The sequence below is a fragment of the Mandrillus leucophaeus genome, unplaced genomic scaffold (assembly GCF_000951045.1).
Source record: "Mandrillus leucophaeus isolate KB7577 unplaced genomic scaffold, Mleu.le_1.0 Scaffold299, whole genome shotgun sequence".
NCBI lineage: Eukaryota > Metazoa > Chordata > Mammalia > Primates > Cercopithecidae > Mandrillus > Mandrillus leucophaeus.
The window spans coordinates 206,947-231,432 of record NW_012103131.1 but is presented as its reverse complement, the minus strand read 5'-3'; the positions used below and the strand labels follow the sequence as shown (position 1 = coordinate 231,432).

General features: G+C 44.1%; 1 protein-coding gene across 1 annotated transcript in view; it reads right to left on the bottom strand.

Annotated features, from left to right (window-relative positions):
- Positions 1-4,775: 4,775 nt before the first annotated feature.
- The window catches only part of LOC105544155 (deleted in malignant brain tumors 1 protein-like), a gene marked incomplete at its 5' end in the record, with an annotated part of 221,962 nt that continues 202,251 nt past the window's right edge, over positions 4,776-24,486 (bottom strand). The window contains 6 exon segments of the mRNA XM_011986445.1: positions 4,776-5,478; positions 8,123-8,505; positions 10,830-11,005; positions 11,531-11,563; positions 12,986-13,297; positions 17,271-17,351. Coding sequence (XP_011841835.1) covers positions 5,187-5,478; positions 8,123-8,505; positions 10,830-11,005; positions 11,531-11,563; positions 12,986-13,297; positions 17,271-17,351 — 1,277 coding nt within the window.

The following is a 24,486-nucleotide window of genomic DNA, read 5'->3' as shown; positions in this document are numbered from 1 at the left end:
GTCAGCGTGTTTCATTACAGGATGATGGAAATAAATACCACGCCAGTTGGCTCTCATTTTAGGAACTAAAGATACAAAAATATTACATGAGGCTGGGCATGTGGCTCACGCCTATAATCTCAGCACTTTGGGAGGCCAAGGTGGGTGGATCACCTGAGGTCCGGAGTTCGAGACCAGCCTGATGAACATGGTGAAACCCCGTCTCTACTAAAAATACAAAAATTAGCCCTGGGTGCAGTGGCACATGCCTGTCATCCCAGCCACTCGGAAGGCTGAGGCAGGAGAGTCACTTGAACCTGGGAGGCGGAGGTTGCAGTGAGCCAAGATCACACCATTGCACTCTAGCCTGGGCAACAAGAGCGAAACTCTGTCTCAAAAAAAAAAAAAAAAAAAAAAAAATTTACACGAATTAACACCTCCTTTTATCAATACAAAGCATTTTAACCAAATATTAGGTGAAAAGGCTTATTTTTACTTAAGAAAAGTAGCCTTCAAAGATAGATGTATTTATTTTTAGATGCAAATATGCTACTCTTTGAAACATCAAAAGTTACGATTTCTGAAACTAAAGCGTGAGGAGAACCGCAGTCTCCTTGATCCACATGCCTTCCTGCTTTCACGCAGAGCCTCACCATTTCTCACTGTAAGCATTTCAGGAAAGGGCTCTGGATAGACAAATGTGAGCATAAAATGAGAAACTTCATACCGTTTCTGGGTTAATGAGATGAAAACATTTTTCTTCCCCTTCATCATCAAGCGCCAAAGCCAAAGGTTCATTGTCCTCAACTAGTAGCCAGTTTGGGTTTACACTTTCCCATTTACTGTGGCTGAACAAATACAATTAAAGACCCCAGTGTGCACTGATTTTACACATGAAAACATAGAATCTAATCACCCTAGATGATCAACACAACTCTCTCTCATCATCTAACAACACACATAGTTTCAGGTTCTAATATGCATCCAAACAGGTAACCACATTCCCAAATGCCCAAAGGCATTCTCCTTCCTTCTAAACATGCATTGCATCTACAGGTTGCTGAAGAGAATACATGGTGGATGTGACAGAATCTTTGCCCTCACAGAACATGCCTTTGGGACACTGATTGATTTTCTAGCTCCAAATCACAACAGATCTTCCCCATTTTCTTTTCAATATCTCCATGTCAATCTCCTAAATATTAATATCTCAGGCAGCCACACAGTGACTCTTTTTTATGTTCATCCGGGTAGCCTAAGTTGAATGACTGCAAAGTTATTTTTTAACCTAACGTGAAAACCCCTAAACATTTAATTAGAATGGGCAAATCAGGTTAAATGCTTGTAAAACAGTCTGGTCTGGTCACAGCCCTTCAGTCATCTCTCTATCAGGAAATGACTGGACATTCTCTGCTGGCCAACATGGTAGGGATTCAGATGCATAGCGCGCACAAAAGTGTAATGCTGAGAAAATGATCAAATATTGCGACTCACTAGATGGTGTAAAATCATATTACCAAGAATCATAAGATCATTTGTAGTGGAGCTATTGAGGTATATCTCCAATATCAGTGCATATGCATTATCAATATGTGTGCTACTATTTAAGTTTTCTTTCTTTAGAAAGGACTCCAGAGAAGTGAAGTGATAAATGTTCCTAGGTCTGGGGTGGGTGGCCTGGGTTCTAGTTCTTCCCACTTACCTGGTGGGTTACATGAGCTAGGTCACCTTTTAATCCTCACCTGTGGTGAGGATTAAAAAAGAGAATGTGTTTGCAGTTAGGAGCCATTCATGTTCCACTTACCACCAGCGAGAAGTTCTTACTGCCAGCTCCAAAATCCTGTTCCAGAATCTGCTTCTAATATGCCTGGGCCACACCTGGTATAGGTTGGGTTCCGGGGAAACAGACTCTGACACAGAGGCTGGTATACAGGAGACTTCCTTAGGGGTGTGCTCGGGATCAGCGCCTGTGTCCCAGAAGGGAAGCAGAAGCAGGCAGGGGAGTTGGTGCACAAAGAAGCAGCTGTAGCAGCGGGGGCCCAGCCACTCCCCCAGGGTGTCCTGGGGCCGCTCTGTCCTTCCGAGACGCCCCACTGAGGCATGGTGCTCAGCCCTTTCTATCCTTCTGTGGATCAGTCATTGACTGAGGGCTGCCTGAGAGTGGAGGGGCTGTGAACTTGGATTAGACAACAGCCTTGATATAAGGGAAATTCCTGGCGAGCGGTGGCACCAAGAGCCGCCAGCCGCCAACACTCCCAGCAGCCTGGAGAATGAGTGACTTTCTCTGATGGGACATCTGGGTGTCACCCTAGAGCAGCCATTCTACTCACCTCCTAAAAGGGATGGATTTTCAGAATATTTTACAAAGTAACTCTATATTGTATTCAAAAGACTCGCTTAACATAGTGTTTCGGAGAAGCTAAAAACGAAGAGATGGGCAATGGAATACCAGGCACAGGCAAACTAGAGGGGCGGGGCGGGGTGGAATCCAGGCTGCCTCTGCTTTCCCGAGGCAGGTGGGGTCACCTCATTACTGCTGGGCTGGGGTGAAAGTCCTGGCTCTCCATTGGGCCTCTTCTAACCAGGATAGAATAAAAGGGTGTCTTATCCCTTCCAAGTACGGGTAAAAATGGAAGTCTAGGCTCACCACCTGGTCTGCACCTGACATGAGGGCTGCAGGTGAGGGTCTCATTACCACCTAGAGGTGATGAGCATCCCAGTCCCCGCTTTGCCTTCTCTGACATCACTCTGGATGAGGGAGGGGAAGAGAAGGAGTGCTGGGGGAAGGCAGAAGTCTAGGCTTTCCACTCAACGTTTGCTGGCTGGGATGAAGGTGGGACCACAGTGTTTCCCAGGGCAGTTAGCTAGAGTAGGACAGTTTTCATCCAAGTGTTTTCTGTCTTGCTAGGTTGCTCCTTTGCTGGTCCTTTGGCTAGAGAGAGCAGGCTTTTCTTGGTTCTTTTTGGTCTGTACCCTTGGTGTTTCCTGATTGCAGGCTTTTTCCTGTGAAGTGCATTTTGATCCATGGCTTTCCAACTTCAGCCTTTCTGAGAATCACCTGGAATGCTTTTGGAGGTTACTTCCTGGATCCCATCCTTTGAACCACACACCAAGAGGAACTGATCTGGAAGTTCGTTTGGACCCCTGTTTATTAAAATGTTAGTTCTTTCATTGTCAACACTTTTCATATTAGGGATTTGTTAAAAGTCATAAAACGCTAGGTTTTGGTAGATGTTAGCTTCTACTTCCTCAACATGCTATGGGCTATGAATAAATACAGTTAGTGGGGAGATGACTTTGAAAGTAGAAACTCTAGCAGCCTACAATTACTTGGAAAAGCTCCTTTATTCATTTGAAGCGCTTGCATGAAATACACATCAAATACTAAAATCATTGTTTCATTTGACTAAAGTTGGAGCTACTCAGGGACAAATAATTAACTCTGATTTAAAGATGTCATTTTCACCGAATTGTCCAATAATCACATTTCATCAATTTCTGTGTATAAGCAGGGAACTTCATTAAAATAAATACCAGTATATTTTACCAAGACAGTTGTTGATGAAGGGAAATTTTGTAAAGAAACAGATGTTCGGCTCACAGGCTACACCCTTCCTTGGGTCATTTGTCAGATTTTTAACCTTGAGGACCTCAGGGTTAGCTCCCAGGCTCTATCAAAAACTGCCCTCCTCCATCGGGGACTTGACAATACTGTCATCCCATCCTGTGCATGCCATTTATTGACTAAGAGGGGAACTAGTCCTTGGAGATGGGGACCCATCTTTTAAATATTGCTACTGAATATTTCTTGACAAGTAAAAATAAAAATCTGACTATGTTCAAGTCAGTTTCTTTAAAGACACCTTCAAGGATAGTGAGTCTAGCACAGGTCTCTTTCTATTAAGGTAGAAAGTTAGATGAGAGATGAGAGTGGATGCTGCTCTCCTTCTCTGGGAGGATGCTGGAATAAGCTAATCTTGCCTTGTTTGCTTTTCAGGTTTTATGTGTACTTTTCAAGTTTCCCAAATGCTTGCAGGATTTGGGAAACAGACTGAGAACATGGCCACATGAACTCCTGGTAGTGAAGGAGGAGGCGGGATTCAACTCTAGAGGTGGAGCTCAGGCACTGGACCAAATTGGAGACTAACTAAAACAGGGCTGGGGTGGAAGCAGCTTTCAATCAGACATGCCCACCAGGGTGCCATGTCAATTTACTGTTGCCACGGCAGCACCTGGGAGTTACCGCCCCTTTCCATGTCAATGACCCACTGACTCAACAGTTACTACCCCTTGTCTAGAAATTTATGCACAAACCAACACTTAATCTGCATGCAATTAAAAGTGAGTATTAATATTAATATGACTGCAAAACTGCCCTGAGCTGCTACTCTTCGCTTACAGGGTAGCCCTGCTCTGCAGGAGCAGTCATGGAGCTGTCACACTGCTGGACCTGTAACATTGCCTCTTTGATAAAGCTGTTTTCTTCTACCTCTAGCTTGCTCTTGAGTTCTTCCATGGGCAAAACCAAGAACGCTCGCAGGCTAAGCTCCACTTTGGGGCTCACCTGCCCTGCATCAGCAGCTCAGACAGCAGATACGTGGTTCCTGTGATTGCATTTCAGTCTTTCATTTGCAAGCTATAACCCAAACCCAACAAAGCCTAGGTCCAATTTATTCCCATTGAAACAAAATGGTAAAAGCTTGTTGTGATGAGTAAACGACATGCTTGATTCGAGCAGCCAGTTAGAATTTTAAAAAATGAGTAGAGTTTAAAAAAATGAGTGAAGTTTAAAAAAATGAGTGACAGTTTATTTTTCATAAGACTCTTGGCAAGAGCTGAAAATAAATCCTCGTACCATCAGAGGATAAAAACAGAGATCCACTTAATAGCATCTGATAATTAAACAGTCAACTTAAAAAGACAATCTTTAAATGAACAATGCAGTATAGAGAGAAAACCCTGCTCTTTGTAACATTTTGTACACTTTAAGACAAGAATTAGAAAATGTAGCATTTGTGGTGGCACAGAGAGTAATTGCCTTAGAAGTTTAGTAATCAGAGAAGATTTATTTAGTAACAAACCTCAGAGAAACAGTCCCCTCTGGCTGTTTCTTTGACCTGTCTGTATGCGGATAGCTTCTGATTGGTCAAACATGCTGAAGAGAAATAGACGTTGCTTTCTACAGATTCACATGGAAATTGCAGAAATCACTCAAGAGTCTTCCTCTGAGCAGTGACTTTGTGGATCTCCAGTGGCCCCACCATTTGGAAATGCTCAGTCTGCTCTTCCTTGGTCTCCATGGGGCCTGCACCTCTCCTACTCTGTCCTGCACAGCCCCGGGAGCAGAGAGAGGCATAGTCCCCCACTTTGCACACTGCAACCTTACACTGCAGATATACCACATCATAGCTGTCAAGAAAGCTGAAGGCATTGAACTTGAACCGAGCCATGTTCTTCTGGCGGGGATGGAGGTTGACGTAGGTATTGTCTTTGATGCACCTGATGGGGAGAAAAACCCCAGGACAAAAAGATTAACTTAAAGCATGATATGAGTTCACTGCAACCCAGATAATCAGGCATGGACCCAGATCTCTGAATTGCAAATAGAGTTCTTCCCACTACCCACTCTTTCTTTCATAAAGAAATTTTTAACACTACTATGAGTGGAAAAACCACTATTCCTGGACATAAATAGAAAGGAACTAGAAAATAAACACAATAAAACCAAAAAAAGTAATTAAATTCTAGGTAGAACTCTTGCCTTCAAAAGGCCTATTGTATTTTGCCCAAAGAGAGATGAAAAGTGTTGGTGGTTTTATTTGAAGACAAACTTAGATTTTTTTAAAAAGTACATTAGTAAACCCTAGGGAAACCACCAAAAAAAAAAAAGAAAGAAAGAAAAGAAGTGATGCATTAAGAGGAGATAAAATGAGTCATATAAAATGCTCAGTTAAAACTGGAGAAGGCAGCAAAAGGAGTGTGAGGAGAGAAACAAGGAACAAATGCAACTAATAGAAAATAGTTACCAAGATGGTAGATTTTAATTCAATGACATCAAGAATCACTTTAAACATAAATGGTCTAAATATACCAATTTAGAGGCAGAGTAGATTAAAAAACAAGTCCCAACTATTTATTATCTATAAGAAACCCACTTTAAATATAAAGACTCCGATAAGTTAAAAGTAAAGGGATGAAGAAAGATATACTATGCAAATACTAATCAAAAGAAAGGTGGAGTAGCTATATTAATTTCAGAAAAAAATAAACTTCAGAACCAGGGTAACTATCAGGAAGCAAGAGGGGTATTACATGAAAAGAAAGTGATCAGTTCTCCAAGAAGACACAATAATTTTTTTTTTTGAGACAGAGTCTCACTTTATCGCCCAGGCTGGAGTGCAGTGGTGTGATATCGGCTCACTGCAAGCTCCGCCTCCCAGGTTCATGCCATTCTCCTGCCTCAGCCTCCCAAGTAACTGGGACTACAAGTGCCCGCCACCACACCCGGCTAATTTTTTTGTATTTTTAGTAGAGACGGAGTTTCACTATGTTAGCCAAGATGGTCTCGATCTCCTGACTTCATGATCCACCCACCTCGGCCTCCCAAAGTGTTGGGATTACAGGCGTGAGCCACCGCGCCTGGCCACAATAATTTTTCTTGTGTAAGCATGTAACACAGTTTTAGATAGAACTGCAAAGAAAATCAACAAATCCACTATCATAGCTGGATACTTCAAACCCCTCCAACAGTAGTTGATAGATCCAGCAGGAAGAAAATCAGTGAGGATACAGATGATCTAAACAGTACTCTCCATCCACTAGATCAAATTGGCATTTATAGAGCCCCCCATCCAGCAACAGCAGAACACAAATTCTTCTCAAGCCCACATGGAATATTCATCAGGACAGACCATATTCTGGGCCATAAAAGACACCTTAACAAATTTAAAAGAACAGAAATCACACAAAATACATTATCAGATCACCGTGGAATTAAACTAAAAATTAATGAGAGAACAATTCCTGGAAAATTCCCAAATGTTTGGAAATTAAACAACACACTTCTAAGTAACCCATGGGTCAAATAAATCTCAAAAGAGAAATCAAAAAATATTTTGAACTAAGTGATAATGAATATACAAGTTACCAAAAATTTGTGGAATGCAGCTAAAGCAGTGCTTAGAGGGAAATTTATAAAATACATATATTAGAAAAGAAGAAATAGCTAAAATCTATAGTCTAAGCTTTGAAAACTTAGAAGAAGAAGCAGAACAAATTAAGCCTGAAGAAAGCAGAAGGAAAAAGCATCAGTTATTAAATTCTGGCACCAAACTGAGCCTCTTGCCTGACATCTTTATAAGGGGGGTTGAAAGGAAAGAACTTTCTCACTCTGTGGCTCAATGCAGTTTAGCACCACCTCCGTGCGCCTCTCACACCATGGTTCACACTCCCTGTGGAAGGTGCTGTGTCCTGTCCCTCCCCTGGCTTTTGGAAAGAGGTACCACAGTGCTTCAGGGTGGACTTTAGGGTACTGTGGTCTTCACCACTCTAAAGCTACCATTGAATAGTAAGTGATAGATTTTTGTTGTTTTCAAACTTGTTGCCAACTGCCCATCTATAAGCACTTTGCCTCGGTTAGGGGACAAGAGAGCTATACAGGCAAACAATTGGCCGAAGTTCTAACTTGGCAAATCTTTTGGTTAACCAAAGGAGCCAGAATAAGTCTCACAAGTATAACTAAGATCTTAGCTTGGGATAACCTATTAGTTCATTAGTGTAGGTCAATGCCTCGAGGGCCTACACCATGAATGGGGAGTCCAGTGAAGTCATACGGCTGGAAGGGACTGGAAGGGAAGGAGGCATGGACATGAAAGGGTGAGGTGAGGCAGCAGAGCCCAGGGTAGCAAGGGCCCTCCCCAGGACTGTGGGGAGTAAAGGGAAGATGTCTGTAACTGCCTGCCTATAACTATTTGTCCCCGGTTGTGATCAGAGGATGGTGAGGGCCCCCACTGTGCCTCTGAGACAGAGTGAGGACTCTGCACAAAGTTCTGATGTAGGAATACCAGTTGAGAAGCCACAGGTTCCCTAAAGGCATGCCAGGTGAATGTAACAGTCCACCCAGAGGGCCTTCCATCTTCCTTACCCCTGCCGGATCAAATCATACTTGATGGTTATAAAATCTTGGGGATCTGGAGAAGCCACACAGGTATCCACGAAGAGCATCAGGTTGGGATTGGGGCTGTGGAGGGTGGCTTGGAGGAAGACCTCTTTCCTCTGGCTGTCGTAGTAGGGCACCATGCCTCCCACAGGCTGGGACTCGGGGGACTGGAGGAAGGATATGGACATGGTGTAGCCAGCACCCTCCGTCTGTGCGTCATCCCCATGAATGATTTCAACTGTGGATGGACCGTCCACCCTACAGGTGAACTTCAGCTTGGGCACCTTGTGCCGCACGATGACTTGGCCAGGGTGGCCCCGTGTCCGGCCTCTGATGGAGTTGGAGTAGCTGAGGGAGCCGAGGTGCTCCTGTGAGGATGAGAGAAGAGCTGTGAGCAGCACTCTTGACTCCCTGACAAACACCTGCCTCCATGAGCTGAGACCTCTCTTTCCCACCTTACTTGGTGCCAGCTTGCTGACCTGCAGGAGGGAGGACCTCCTGGGGCCAGACCTCTGTGGTGCTTACCACCACAAAAGGGTGACATGACATGTGGGGTGCATGCAGGGAGCCCCCAGTGGGCAAGTCTGGACTGTCCCTTCCATCCTACGAGGACCAAGCTGTTGTACTAGCTGTGAGCTGGGGTGGCAGGTCCAGCTGCTCCAAGCTCCCCTTCTCCACAAGCTCCATTCCTGTAGGCTCCTGAAGGCCAACACCCCCTTGCCCCCTGGGCTCTTGTCCTCTCTTTGGTCTCTTCCCTGCCCTCGACTCCAGACCAGTACTGGCTCCAGGTGAGCTGTGAGCCTGGCCCTGCTGAACTTCACTCCCAGCCTTCAAATCCAACATGACTTGCAGGAAGTAAGGTTGTACTGGGGCCAACAGGGAGGGGTCCCTGCCTGTCATGCCCTGTGCAGATGCCTAGAGGTTCAGCCTGCCCAGGAACATTTGCTCAAAGAAGCCTCAGCTTGTGGGACTCAGATCCTGTGATATTCTGCTTGGAACCTCCAAGAACTGCCCTGTCAGCTTAAGCCAATGTTTATCAACTTTATTCTACCATGTCCCCACTAAGGAGACTTTGTAGACGTCTTACTCATCCTGGCCACTCTCAAACCCTGTCTATGAATTGTAATACAAGTACACTGCTTATATACCAGATGTGTATCTGTGCTTGAGCTAGAAAGAAAGACATTATTATTTTTGCCTCTAAGATCCAGTATCTATCTCCCCTGCCACCCATAAAGGTGACATTACCCTCCTTGAGAATCCCTGACTTAGAATAAAAGTCAAACTCCTCACCCACACGCTCCTGCCCTCCTTCCACTCTAATCTTGGGCTTCCTGGTCTCCAGTCTCTTCCTGAAAGCTCCAAGGCTGCGGCCGCCACAGGACCTCAGCCCTGGCTGATCCCCACATCCTCTGCCTGGCTGCCCCACCCCAGCGCAGGCTTGGCTTCCCAGCCACCAGCCTACTCAACACGGCTTCCCTTCCACCCCCAAATGACTCTTCTACCCCTCCCTTGTTTTCCTGTCTTCTTAACCTCTTTTGGTATAAAAAGGACCCTCGTTTGTGTTTGGTCCAATACTGTCCCCGTTTTCGTGAATGTAAGGGTCATGGAGCAGGGGCTCTGTTGGTCTTATGGCTGCCGTGTCCCCAGTACCTAGAAGGTGACCCATCCACTGACTCTGAAAGCAGACATGAACCTCTGTACAGTAGTGTTTTCCTTATCAGTGCTCCCTGATCCTGCTGACTTCTACCCCAGCACCCCAGTCAGCTCATGGGGTTTTCAGGGGAAGCTGAGCCAGCCAGGTCAAAAAGAACATTTGCAGGGTCTTCCCTGATGGCCCAGAAGCTTCCCTGGGGGTGCCCACTTCCCAGACACAGGAGGCATGGATCCTGGGGCAGAAACTTCTGAGGTTAAAAAGTAGAATTCTCAAAGCAAAAAGGATAAGAATGACTGTGATCTGTACAATGGAATAGACAAAATGTGAATGAATTGAACCTCTAACAATGTCAAGGGTTTCCTGGCCTCATGTTTGTGTCTAATCAGGGGATGTAAAAGAATAGAGGAGCAGTATGGGGATCTTGCTTGGGAGCAGGTTACCCTGTTTAAATACTGAGAAAAAAATTTTCTGTGGTTATACACTCTCCCTATATCTCTGGTGTACTTGCTTCCTTAACTTCAATACCATTGTTTTGTGAAATAAAACGGTGATCAAGGAAAATTAAATAAACATATGTATGCCATGATTTAGAAATGTCCTAAAGGTTTGCTTTCTTGATCATGGAATGCAGTTACCTGCTTAGAAACCTAGCAGTCAGATGGGCAAGTGGACAATCTGTCTTCCCACATGCCTGTCACCATAGCTTGCACGTGGTAGGTGTGCACCAATGCTCAATCAAGAGGCATGTGTGGAAAATACATTGCCTCTGGAGTGAAAATAATATACCATCTATCCATCCATTCATCCCTCCACACATCCATCAGCCCATCAGCACTCACTACTTGTTATCATGTATCCCAAATTCCCCAAAGGAAGGAAAGTTTCAAACTAGTGAGCTGCTCTATGTCTCACCAAACTCAGAAATGAAGTTATGGTTTGCACTTTCCCTCTGTCCTTACACAGGTTTTTAATAGGTGGTTGAATTTCCCAAACTTTTCACCACAGAAGGGTAGCACCACCTGGGAAGTGTCCTACCTGCTGGATAGTGCCACAGTGGCCATAGGGAATGTTGAAGATCAGGTAGCGTCCCATGACTTTGGGGCGACATAGCTCATCATTTAAGTGGATGTCCCAGGAGGAGTAGCCCAGCCTCCGGAGATAGCCTCGGTCAATAACGGCTTGGAAGAGGTGAGGCAAGCAGGATAGCTGGGCTGCAGAAGGGGAAGATGGAGAAATCCTCACAAAGAGAAACTGGTTCACTGGTCATGTAGATCCTGGGTGCGGGTATATCTTTACTTCATTAAACTACCATGAACAATGCCCTCAACTGGGGCTGGCTCAGCTCTCCTCACATCCTACCCTTGACTTGACTTTCATTAATTTTACTTATACCCATCCTTTTCCAAGAAGCCTTTGAGGTCACACCACACCCATGGGGAATCCTACCCACAGCCCACGTTCCATGAATGGCTCATTTCTCATGTTGAGAACCCTGTGCCTGAACATGATCTATCTGGGTCTTTGTAAGGAAGTTAGTTGGAGAAAGGGAGCCTGGGTACAAAGGCGCTTTTTCCCAACCTCCTAACACCCAGCGAGTGGGTGGAAATCCAGAGATCTCAGTGGAAACACAGAAGCAGGTCCCTCTCACAGCCTGTCCTTTCTCCCCTACTTGGCTGCTTTCTTAGCTCCCCCATCAGCATCCTTAGCCCCAGACCCTAGAGAGGAGAAGACTTTACCATTGTCCTTAGGCACAAGAGAGTCAGCCGGACCTGGTAAGAGAAGGATGAAAACAAATGTCAACTGTGTTGGAAAATGGCAAGAGGATAATGTAGCTGGTAGTAGACATGAAGTGTAGGGGAATGGGATCGTTTAATTTCGCTACTAAAGCTGGGGTACAGTGGCATGAGAATTTTCCAGGGCATGCAAAGGAAAGGAGGGCCCAGGGCTTCCTGATGGAGCTGGAGCCTGGCATGTGTGAACTAGAGTTGAGAATACATGTGTCATCAATTCCAAGATTTATTGGAGCAAGAGAATGGCAGACACGTGGCTTCTAAAGTTATAACGCTATCCTGTGTATGAACACTGATTGGTATCCTTTCCCAAGCACACAACAGACTTGGAGCCTCAAGCTGGGAAAGATGTAATCTGCAGATATCAGTCTTCTTCAGCTCAGAAGCAAGGCAGGACAGTACCCCAGAGCCCAGCCCAGGAAGCATGGCCAGCTAGGTTCACTGAACCCCTGAGTGAATGTCCAAAGGACTCACTTGGTATATAATCCAAGAATGGAAAATGGATTGTCATTTAGAATCGGTCCCCTGACAGCATCAGGAATAGCTGGAACCAGGAACTGACATAATCAAAACAAGGATCTGGAAGGTGAGGGCCCCATGACCCTAGCACACATTCATACTCCTTGGCTCGGTGTGATTCATGTCTGTCTTCCGGGGCCTCTGACAGCTTTTCTATTTGGGTCCCATGTCTATGCCAAACAAGGCAACATCTACAAAGGCAAAAACAATGGCAACAATTCCTTTGATTTACCCGTAAAAAGCTAAGAATGGAATAGACAAGGTAAGCTCAGACTTGTGCATCAAATCTTAGAATTCTGTAACTCCTTGAGGTTTAGGGTAAGTTTAGGACACACGTAAAGAAGCACTGCTCCATACAGAAGGTAGTCAACCTTTTGAAGTCAGAATCCTCAGATGTAGGGTGATAAAATACATTCTAGGAAAGGTATAGGCCAAATCTTGGATGAAAGGGACATCAGAGGAGCCAGGGACACCCTGGGGTGTCTTTCTGACTTCTGAGGGACAGGTCCAGGTGAGGAGGAGTGTCCATCCAGACTGTGCTCTTGAAGCCCTCCTCCGAGATGGAAAGAGGGACTGGACAAATGGTAGACAAACAGCAGCAAGTTCGATGGCCTTAGTCATTTTGTTACACAGTCACTCTTTCCTTTGACCCCATCATCGTTTAGCTGTATTTCAGAACCAATACCGCGCTGAACTGGAATTGGACAAAAGTGATGAGTGCGCCCCCAAGCCTGGATTATTTACCACCAAGGGCACCGAACCAGCATGCCCTCGGTAGCATAGGATCTGGGACCCTGGCCGCACCTGATATCCCCAGGGTGATGAATTTGGACCCCAGGAATGTGAGGAGAGAAAAGGCAGGGTGGGCGGGGGACGCGGTACCTGCGCACACCACGCCCGCATCCTCGCGGTGCTGGCAGTTGTGTCGGGCCCACCCCGAGTGGGCGCAGCGTTCCAGCGCGTCCTCATTGCCGGCGCAGCGCACATCGTCCAACAGGATGGGCCCGGTGCCCTGGCCAAAGCGGCCGCGGCCCGGGGCACCCAGAGCGCGGCCGCAACCCAGGAGGCGGCACACCACGCGGGCGTTCCTGATGTTCCAGTGGTCGTCGCACACCGTGCCCCACACGCCCTGGTGCCGCAGCTCCACCCGGCCCTCGCAGCGGCTTCGCCCGCCCGCCAGGCGCAGGGGCGGCTCTGTGTGGCGAGAGAAGCAGTCAGGTGGGAAGAAACTCGAGGTCAGGTTTCCATCCTGTGCAGGATCGCAGGGTGCCACTTGCTATTTGCAATACGAGCTGTTTCTGGTTTGGTTTTGTTTTGTTTCTCTCTCTCTCTCTCTCTCTCTCTCTCTCTCTCTCTCTGTCTCTCTCTCTCTCTCTCTCACACACACACACACACACAGACACACACACACACATACACTCTTTCTCTCATACAGTAAAGCCTTAATTATCTGAAGTCCTCAAGGAATGGTCCTTGTGGGCAAGCCTAGTTTTCCAGGTACCTAAGAACTTAATCTTTAAGCAAAAATATAAAAACCCAAAGAAAACAAAACAAACAGGCAAAACAAAAAACCCAAACACTTTCAAATCTTCAGGAGACAGTTGTTCTAAAATGAGGCACTGCCTTGACTCATTAAACATGTATCCAATGAAACTACTTTTACTCTTGATGGCTAAGAGCTCATACGTTTGCTCTAAAATCCATATTGTACAACCCAGCTCTTCCACTTGGTATTTACTCAAGAGGAACGAATGTGCATGTCCACAGAAAGATTTGGACACAGCAGAAGCTCCCCAAACAGCCCAAATCCAGAAACAATCCAGGTGCCCCTCTGCAGGAGAAGGGGTAAATCATGGTATAGGCACACGGTGGAATAATACTGTACAGTAAAAAAGTCACAAATGACCAATACATTTGTTCCTTTATGAATCTCAAAAACATTTTAAGTGAAAGAAGTTAGAAACATGACAGCACATATTATTTGATTCCATTTATATGACATTCTAGAAAAACATACCTATTCTATAGTGATGGAAGGCAGATCAGTGTTCGCTTGGGGAAGGTGGGAAAGATTTACTGAGAAAGGGCATGAGGGAACTTCCTGGTGTGATGGAAATGCTCTCTGTCTTGATGGTGGTGGTTACACAGTTGTGTATGTTAGACAAAACTCATAGATGCATGCAGTTTATTGTATAGAAATTATACTTCCAAAAGGTTGATTTGAAAAATAAAAACAATAAAAAGTAAAATCTATATTATGTTGGTGGTGTCATGCCCACAGACATGTGTAGAATGATTTGCCTTTATATCGGTCTGTGGTGACTGCGTCTTTCAATTTTCTGCTCTGTTTGACACATAGAAGATGCTTAGTGAATGTTAAACACCATGGGCTTCTGTTTCTCTGTGACTGTGGGATGCTGGTCTAGGCTGCTTACTCTCCTCATCTTGTTTATTGCTGTAATATTGGAAGCAAGATAACCATGCTCGTTTGAACTATGAATAAGGGTAAATATCTTCTGGATAAGGTTTCAGAAAGTGAATTTTGGGATTTCAACCCACAAAGTGCATGTGTATCCACACACGCCTGTGTCTGCACATACACACCTACAAGCTCATAAAATTTTCCTGTAAAGAGTAAGGAAGTTAAATGAAAAAGAAATATGATCCTAATAGTATTAATAGAGTTATGATCATTTTAGTGTTTAGAGACAAACAAAAATTACCAAGTACAGGGACCATCTTTTCATCAACTGAAATTTTAACTGTAAATAAGAAAAAAAGAAACTTTAAAGATGTGTATTCGTATTTATATTCAAACCTGAAAAAGAACCAAACATTTTCTCTAATTTCAGATACCAATACATTGTTTAAGTTCCTACTTTGGTTTGGGTGCAGAAATATTATCTATGAAGTTTTACTTTTTTTGCCATCAAAATGTATTAAATGACCAGGTGCCAGTGCTCACACTTGTAATCCCAGCACTTTGGGAGGTTGAGGTGGGAGAATCACTTGCACCCAGGAGTTCAAGACCAGCTTGGGTGATATGGCAAGATCCAATATTTATTAAAAATTTTTAAAAAATTAGCTGCATGGTGGTGCACACCTGTGTTCCTAGCTACTCGGGAGGCTGAGGTGGGAGGATCACTTGAGCACAAAAGGTCAAGCCTGCAGTGATTGCACCACCGCGCTCCAGCCTTGGCAACAGAGCAAGACCCTATCAAAAAAATAAAAATAAAAAGGTAATAAGTAGTGCTGTATCCTGTTTATTCTCCAGACATAAAATAATGTATTAAATGGTCAGAAAAAAATATTTATAAATATACTGAATTTTGAAAGGAAGAATTAAAAAACCATATTTTGTAGAAAACATTTTTAGAGGGGCTGAAAATGAATCCAAGAAAATCAAGTTAGTTTCCTCATAAATATTTTTAGATGAGAGAAAGATCATGTCTTAGAGATGTAATTCAATAGTAACATATACAGAGGAAAGCCTGGTAGAAAAATTAACAATGGATTTTATGAAATAATATAGTAGTGTAAATAATAAAATGAAGCATTAATCTAGCAACAGGCATAAGATCATTACCTGGTGATGGTGTCACTTTGGTTGAAGTTAGATCTGTGGCTGCAAAAAAAAAAAAAAAATTCTCTTGAAAAGAAAACATTAAAATTTGGCTTCATTGAAATTTTACACTGTAGACTCTAAGTGTATGAAAACGAGCCTATTTCATAAGTGATATGCAATAGAAATCCACCCTGTGCATTGATCTTGTGGATTTATACATTCAGGCATGAACTTGAGTACGAGAGGTTGGCATTTTGCAAGGGAGGCTGACAATTCTTCTTTTGAACGTCTACAGTGTGTCAGATAATTTGCATCTCTGGTCCTCATGACAACAATTTTAGGTAAGTATCGTCATTATTTTAGAGATGAGGAAATGGAGACTCAGAGGTTGTATAGTATGCTCAGGTTATCCACAATTCAAGCCCGTGATGCCCCAAAGCATGTATTTTAAGCACTTCGCCTTTCAGGAGCATAATGTGTGGGAGTTGCATTCACCCGGGCTCCATGTGGTTAATCAGGGATGAAGGGGAAGGAAGGTAAAATGGTCACCACACATTTTCTCCTACTCCAAGGTGGCCCTTCCCAAACAAACAGGAAGTGATTTCACTGTCATGCCTTCACAAAGGAAGTAAAACCTGAGTGTCACCTAATTTGTGACCAAAGCAAACCAGTTACCATCAACCAGATCCACAAAGAAAAGGTTGCCTCATGTGATGTCAAGAGCCAGTGAGAATTACAAGCAAAGGAATCTTCTGACAAAAGTGGAGTCATGGTGTGGGTGGGAAGGAAGGAAGTGAGGAAATGAGGGATGGAGATAGGAGGAAAGCAAAGGAGAGAGGGAGAAAGAAAGGAAGTAAAAGGAAGGAAGGAGGGAGGGAAGGAAGGAAGGAAGGAAGGAAGGAAGGAAGGAAGGAAGGAAGGAGGGAAGGAGAGAGGGAGGGAAGGAGGGAGGGAGGGAAGGCAGGTAGGCAAGAAGGCAGGCAGGCAGGCCATACTTAAACATAAGTGAAAAGAAAGTGCTGAACTTTGGTTTCATTGAATTTTACCCCCATATGTCTTCAAAGTACCCAGGACGTGGGGGAAAAAAGAAAATAAATAAAATAGAAGAAAGCAGCAGAGCCTTGTTACTGAAGACGTCAATGTCATAGGGATTTGGGAGACTCACACAGATGGATTCACCAGCAGAGCGTGAGAGCAGAAAGGACTTTGGATAGGAGTCAGGACATCTGGCTCTGCCTCACCCTAGCTCTGTGACTTTAGGCAAATCTTTTCCTTCTTTGGGCCTCATTTTCCTCCAAAGCGAGGGTGGTGGTTTAGCACCTTACTCTCCCAACCGGGTACATGACCGGCAGCAGTGGCATCACCTGGGAGCCTGTTAGAAAAGATCTATCCATAGCTACTGAATTTGCATTTCACTAGTTCCACATGAGGCTCACACACGTATGAGACTTGAAGTTTTAAGCTATTTTATCCTATTTATCCTGCCCCAGCATCCACCTTGGCTGTGTGCAGTCTCATGACTGGTGATAGGGGAGTGGCTGAAATCCTCCGGGGAGTTGAGTGGCCTCCCCCGACCTCTCCTCTCTTCTCCCCTGACCTCACCTGGGGAAACAGCAGTGTTTATTCTGGGTGTGTAAATGCTTGCTGGGCTGAGCATGCTCAGAAAGTCATTCATGAGGGCTGCTGCAAGGAGCAGAGAGCATACCTGATGAAGAAGTGGCTTCAGCTGCAGTGGGAGTCGTATCTGCAAATGCAGGGGAATGTTTTAGTTTGATCAACTACATGGTGGAAAACAGAAGGGCAGATGGAAGAACTAACACCATCGCAACCCAGATTTTTCATGTGTGTGTTGAGGTGTGCTTGCTGGGTCAAAGCATCACCTGAAACATGACACACACAGCCAAGCAGGAGAGGTGTGGACCCCCAGCCCTGGCCTCTCGTGGGCACATCTGATCAAGACCAGTGCATGACACACACAGGCCAAGCAGGAGACGTGTGGACCACCGGCCCTGGCCTCCCATGGGCACATCTGATCAAGACCAGTGCATGACACACACAGGCCAAGCCGGAGAGGTGTGGACCACCAGCCCTTGCCTCCCATGGGCACATCCAATCAAGACCAGTACATGACACACACAGACCAAGCAGGAGAGGTGTGGGTCTCAGCCCTGGCCTCCTGTGAGCACATCTGATCAAGACCAGTACAGCAAGCAGAAGGTGTGCCCTGGTGGAGTGGCCACTTCTGTGTCTACAGATGAAGAGAACATGAACCTCAGTTTCTGTGAAAAGGATGCTGGGGTTTCTGTTTACACTGAGGTTCATACCACAGACAGAATAGCCAGTACCTATATATGTTCATTTGCCACAGAGAAAGAGAAAAAGTTGATCATATTGAACTATAGAAATGTGACAGGCAGAAAACATTACCGGAGGGTGTGTTCACTTCTGCTGAGGTTGAAGATGCATCTGTGTATTAACAAAGAGAGCAGGACACAAACATGAGTGGAAGAAGGCTGGCTGTGTCTTTTCACTGAGGTTTACTTTGCAGGAAAAAGGATCATTACTGAGGTTCATTTTCTGAATAGAACATGACACACACGAAGCCAGTCTCATTAACTTAAACAGTATCACGAGGGAGACTTTACCAGGTGGAGAGGTCACTTCTGCTGAGGTTGAAGAGATCTCTAGAGATAAAAGGAAGAAACGACATATACCAGTGGAGGGGACTCCTGAGTTTCTGTTTTTACTGAGGCTATGTTGGGGACAAAATTTTTGAATTCCATTTTGATAAGCAGATCTCCAAGAAGAGGCACTGATGGGACAGCAGTCAGAGTGTTCTACCTGGTGTGGAGGTCACAGCAGTGGAGATGGAAACTTCAGGTGAACACAAAGGACAAGGCAGCAATAAGACACTCTTGTCAGGCACACGTGCCTCTACAAGATGCAGGAGATGAGAAGGTGGTGTCCTGGATCAGTGACTCCAGGCTTGTCCTCCTGCTCTGCAGACAGGAGTCATGGCAAGGCATCTCCAGATCCCCCACTGCCTCTAAGCCACCCCTCCGTTCCTTCCTGTGGGTCTCCATTCCTCTTGCCAACATGCTACTTCTTCCCATGGAGGTAGAGGCGACTGGGGGGCCACAGCCATGGGCCAGGTTTCTCAGTGGTATGGAGTTAATCTAACAAAGATTCTGTGAGTGGGGACTTGCTTTCCCGGCCTTTCTCCTCCTTTTAAATGGTTGGGGGCAGTGACCGAGGAAAGGGTCAGCTCTGCAGACTGGAACTTTCCCTAGTGAGCTGTCCCAAGATCTAGCTGAGGGTAGGAAGGGGTGGCGGGTCCATTTGTCTTTTGTACTGTTTCCTGCCAATTCAGCTTTATCAGTAATAAAGGCCTCATTTTGCTGCTGAATCTGATGTTTTATACCTCATTTGCTTCAGCCCCTAGAGGAGGGAAGACCACCCTCATTATCCCCCTTCCCTTACCAAAAAAAACCCCCACAAGTCCCTCTACACTCTATTTGTGAAGTTCTCAAACCCAGAGTCACATTAGAAACTCCTCAGATAATTCCAACCAGCATCACTCCAAATCTATTGTATAAGAGACAAGTTGCTTGCTGTCTTGGTCAACTCCGCATCCCTTACTGCCTTGGCCATCCTCATTGAATGCTGATGAATGTCAAGGAGGATGAGGGAAAACCATGGCTTGACTTCTTTCCATTCTGGAAATACCACTTGGTGGCTGATCTCCAGGAGAAGTTCTCTCCACAGACTCAAGTAGGTGATTACCTTAGACCAGTGGTCCCCAACTTTTTGACACCAGGGATCGGTTTTGTGGAAAACAAATTTTCCACGGATGGCAGGGAGGATGGTGGATGGTTTCAGGATGAAACTGTTCTACCTCAGATCATCAGGCATTAGTCAGATTCTTGTAAGGTACACACAACCTAGATTCCTCACATGTGCAGTTCACAACAAGGTTTGTGCTCCCATGAGAATCTAATGCTGCCACTAATCTGGCAGGAGGCAGAGCTCAGGTGGTAATGCTTGCTTGCCCACCATTCACCTCTTGCTGTGTGGCCCAGTTCCTAACAGGCCATAGAGCCCTACTGGTCTGTGACCTGGGGGTTGAGGACCCCTGCCTTAGACTACCAGTCAGTCAGTGAATGTTTTCATGGATTCAACTTGGCCTAATGGGTTGAACAAATTTTTCCCTTGGCTTATGCATTGAACTGAGCTGCCCAGAATTCATTGACCATCAGGGAATCAGAGATGGCCTTCAAAAGTAAGGTCAATATAAACATATTTAAAAACTCAAAAGATGACTAAAAATTAAAGAATTTAACCAGGACATAAGAAGTTGTTTAATAAATTCACTGGAAAACCAAACAAAAAAGATTATAGCAAGCAAGATGGAACCCAAAATAACACTTAAATTACCTGTTGAGGTGGTTAGAGCAGTATTCAAGGATACTGGAAATGAGAAAAGGTAATTGGTCAAAACCTACCAAATGGCAAAGAAATTTTGTTTCATAGTTAATTTGTTTTCTTCTCTGTGTCCCTAGAACATAGAAACCATGGTCTTCATTTATTTAATTAACAAATATTGACTGCCCACTCCTCTGTGCCAGGGACTGTGCCAGGGCTGGAGTAAAACAGCCAACAAAACTACATATGGTTCTTTCTGTCCTCAAAGAGAGGATTGTCATGGGAAATTCAGATGAGGTCAAATGATTATACATACAAATGTAAAATTGCAATTGTAGCCAGTGCTATGAAGGAGAGATGCATGGCACAGAGCCCAAGCAGGTAATCAGACCTAGCCAGGAAGGTCCTCTCTCTATCTTACCATCCTCCAACCACCACCTCATGCCAGGCAGAGAGTCTGGCCTGGATGATGCACCCTGCTCAAAGATGATGACAACTTGACACCACACCACCTCCAAGTCTGCCTAGTCTTGGCCCCAGTGGTGGACAGAGGTGATCCTGGTGTCCCATTTGCATACATATGCAGTGCAGTGGGCAGAGGGCATTACCAGGTGAAGGAATTACTTCTTCTGAAGTGGAAGCTATGCCTGAATATGAAACATAAGCAGAAATGTTAGTCAATTGATCAGAAAATTTTTATTCATTTTCATTCATTTTTATTCACAGTTCTGCCTTTACTTTGGTCTCATTTACTAGGAGGCTTTGTTGTTGGAAAAATTCACCTATGACGACTAGCTATTTTCCACCCTCTCAAATTCCCATCTTCCAAACTTAAAAACATATGCATGGTTATAAATTAAATCCTTCCTGAACTGAAACATGCTTCCCCGTTCTTTTAAATAAAAGATACTGATCATACTTGAACCTGCATGAATTCGGACTCATTAGGAAGGTATCATTGCTGTTCCAGGATTCGATACAGAGCTGTTTCAAAGGATGTTGAGACAAGTGGGCATTTTTTGCTCCATTTAGAAAGTGACACTGAATGGTTTTTTTGAACCCTTCTATGCCTATCAGAGCATCTGCTAGCATTTCCTGTCATTGCCAATGTAGCTTCTCTATTAGGTCTATACCTCCTAGGCCCCTGCACGCCCTCCCCAACCTGTTGTCTCTACTAATATATAGTCAGCAGGGAGACCAGATAGCCGACTGTTATGAGTGTGTAGAAAGTAAGAACAGGCTCTGAGTAACAGGCTCTGTGGTATACCTCTGTGGGTATTCGAACACTTGAACTTGAATGCTAGGATCTCAGTTTGGCCGCATGAGACACTCTTTGTCTATTTCTGGGTTCTAGTCTATTTTCCAAGGGATTCATTTAGCCAAGTGACTTCTGGACAAATGGTATAATTGTACTAGCTAGGTAAATTTCAACATAGCAATATCCCTTATATAGGCAGTAAAGGACATACGAGGAAAAAACTTGTTACCAGGTGTAAGGGCCAAATCTGTGGCTGAAATTGAAGCAGGAACTGTCAAGACAAGCAAAAGTTAAGAGAAAATTATAGTTAAATGCCATCCTTGTTAATCAAGTTCATTGGTAGAGAATTTTTAAAAATTGCCCTGTTTACAAATTATGCCCCAGCCGTGTTCCTGTTTCATTCTCGTATTCTCTGTTTATTAAGCTAAGGGGATTAATGATGGGGCAGGTGGGTCATGGGGCTGGGACTCAAGACACTTGGGTTCTAGTCTCTAGTCTTTGTGGAACAGAGTACGTGACCTTGGGCAAGCTCCTTTGCAACTCTGAGCTTCAGCTACTGCATCTGAAGGGCTAGTACGTGGAGAAGTCGCATCTGTATCACCTTGTTAGAAATATGCGCTCTCAGGATCCACTGAATCAGAATCTGTATTTTGATAAGATCTCCATGACAGCAATGTACACATTAAAGTTTGAGAATCACCAAGCGTGCAAATGGAGATGTCTATAGGCTTAGACATGCATGGAGGCCAGGAAGAAATGGGAGAGAGAAAGTATGTGCCATATAAAGGAAGCAGTCGTTTCCTGCTCAGCACCAGCCAATTGGTGCCCTGCTGATATTCATGTTGACCATTCTCAGATTTTTCGATCAAAGCTGGAGATCTGGATTTTTGTAGGATATCTTCCATTATTAAAAGGTGGGATTAAAACTAATTTAAACATGCATAGGTAAAACTGAGTTGTCTGCATCCAAACACAGTGGCAGGCCAAAACTGCCCCTGCCCGCTTATGACTTCCAGTCTGAGCAATCTCTAAGGTTTCTTACAACTCTTAGAAAAATGTTACACTGTGATGGTGTCATATGACTTGTTCTCGCCTAAAAGAACTGGTGGGCAATTTTCACAGATCCAGTCACCAAAAGAGCAACATGTTTCCTTGTTTGATTTTCCTTATAGGTTAGTGTGTACCAATCCTGGCAGAAGGCTTTGAGATTTTTGGAAATAAGGACCATGGAAATATGGACAGTTCAGAGAAAATTTGAGTTGAGCTGACTTGAATTGATATGATATTTCACTAGCTTATTTAGCCAAACAGTAGTTAACTTAAGCCTTAGGATGATCCCCAAAGTGTCCAGAGGAAGGAATTTTATAAAAGGACACATGGGTTGCTTACATTAGGGAGTCAAGCCAGAACTCGGTGGGCAGCACACACATCCCTAAGGATGTGACTGTGAAGCTCCCATCACTGCGTTCTTACACAAGTGTGACCACTCAGTCCCCAGGACAGGCTTCCGGGGTGACTGTTTTCATCCTCTTGTTCTACACATGAAGAAACTGAGGCTCTGAAAGGTGAGGAGACCTGACTGCTGTCACCCAGTTGGTTAAGGCTGGAGCCAGAACATAATCCCAGGTTCTCTGACTCCAAATCCTGCGAGGCTGCATTGTCACTCAAAAGGTTTCAGTGGTCAAAGAAGTTTGAGAATCACTGGATTAAACTAAGTTTGAAAAAAAGATCCCTTACTATAAAACTTGTCAGAGACTCTAATGTGTTAATAGGCTGTGAATCTTCAAGAGAGGCATATGGCATTTCCCTAACTTACATAGCCATGCAAATCCTTCTTTAAAATTTGCATATCAATAGATTAATGTACTGTACTGTGAAACACACTTGAGAGGTGTGGTACTCTATTATTTTCGAAAATGCAGATTAAAGTAGTTTTGCCTGAGATATCTGAAGTCCTGTGGCTTGAGGGTTAAAAAAAAACCTCAGACTCACTGGATACCCAAATGTATGGACACTGATGAGGATGTAAGTGAAGTCATGTCACTAAAACTTGATTTCAAAGACCAGCTGTTGCACCAAAGAGGGAGGAAACAAACTAGACATATCGTGTGCTATGTATGGAAGCCACACAATCTCTGTCAATGTACTCCTTCATTTAATGAATATATAAGCACCTTATACATTGATATGAGCTGGTATTTAATTTCATATGAGATATAAACTCCAACCCTAACCATATGCAAAGTAATCTACACATATCTGATTTATAGAAAGCAAGAAAGAAACTAAAATTACCAGGTGAAGTGATCATTTCTGTAGTTGATGCTGAAATTGTAAAACAAACAGGAATTTAGGGTTTTTTTAATTTTAAAAATTTATATCTCAGACACATTAAAATTAGATACAGAACAACTTTTGAGATGTAAAATTAAAAACGACAAAGGTTTCTTGGTTGAGACTGAAAGAGAGACAGGGATGCAAGAAGGCAGAAAGTGAGAAATGCCTATCGGTTGTGAGAACCCCCTGGGATGGATCAGAGAGGCTGTTTCACTAAGGCATTGAAGAGGACATTGCTTCTAGAATGGTAAAGTACTAGGAGCCTTCCTAATTCTGACTTTAGGTTTCTAATGCTGATTTCCCATTTTCACCAAACTACTTTTATAACACAATACCAAGTTGTCTGAGCACTAAAGGAAAGTGATTCCTTAACATAATAAAGCATATTGTGACTCTTGATTCAGTACTCACTTACTTTTGTTAATTGTCCATTACAGTTTAAATGCACAAATGACTCTAACCCTCCCACTGGAATGCAAGCTCCACAAGGGCAAGATTGTCTGTTGTGTTCATTGCTACATCCTCAGCACCTAGAACTGTGCCTGGCACATATGAAGTGCTCAATAAATATTTGTTAAATAAATGGATGAATTCAATCCTTTTAGTGTAGTCTTTGTCCTATAAAATTAAGATAAGCTAAGCAGTGAATATTGCATTTCATTTCCCTTTTTATTCTACTTTTTTGGGACGAGAAAGAAGCATAGATAATGCACAAACTGGGCTGATTTTTTTTTTTTTTTAAGGAAACTATGTCAAACCACAGAGGCCAAAAGAAGATAGTGTTGAAGCTTTCACACTGTA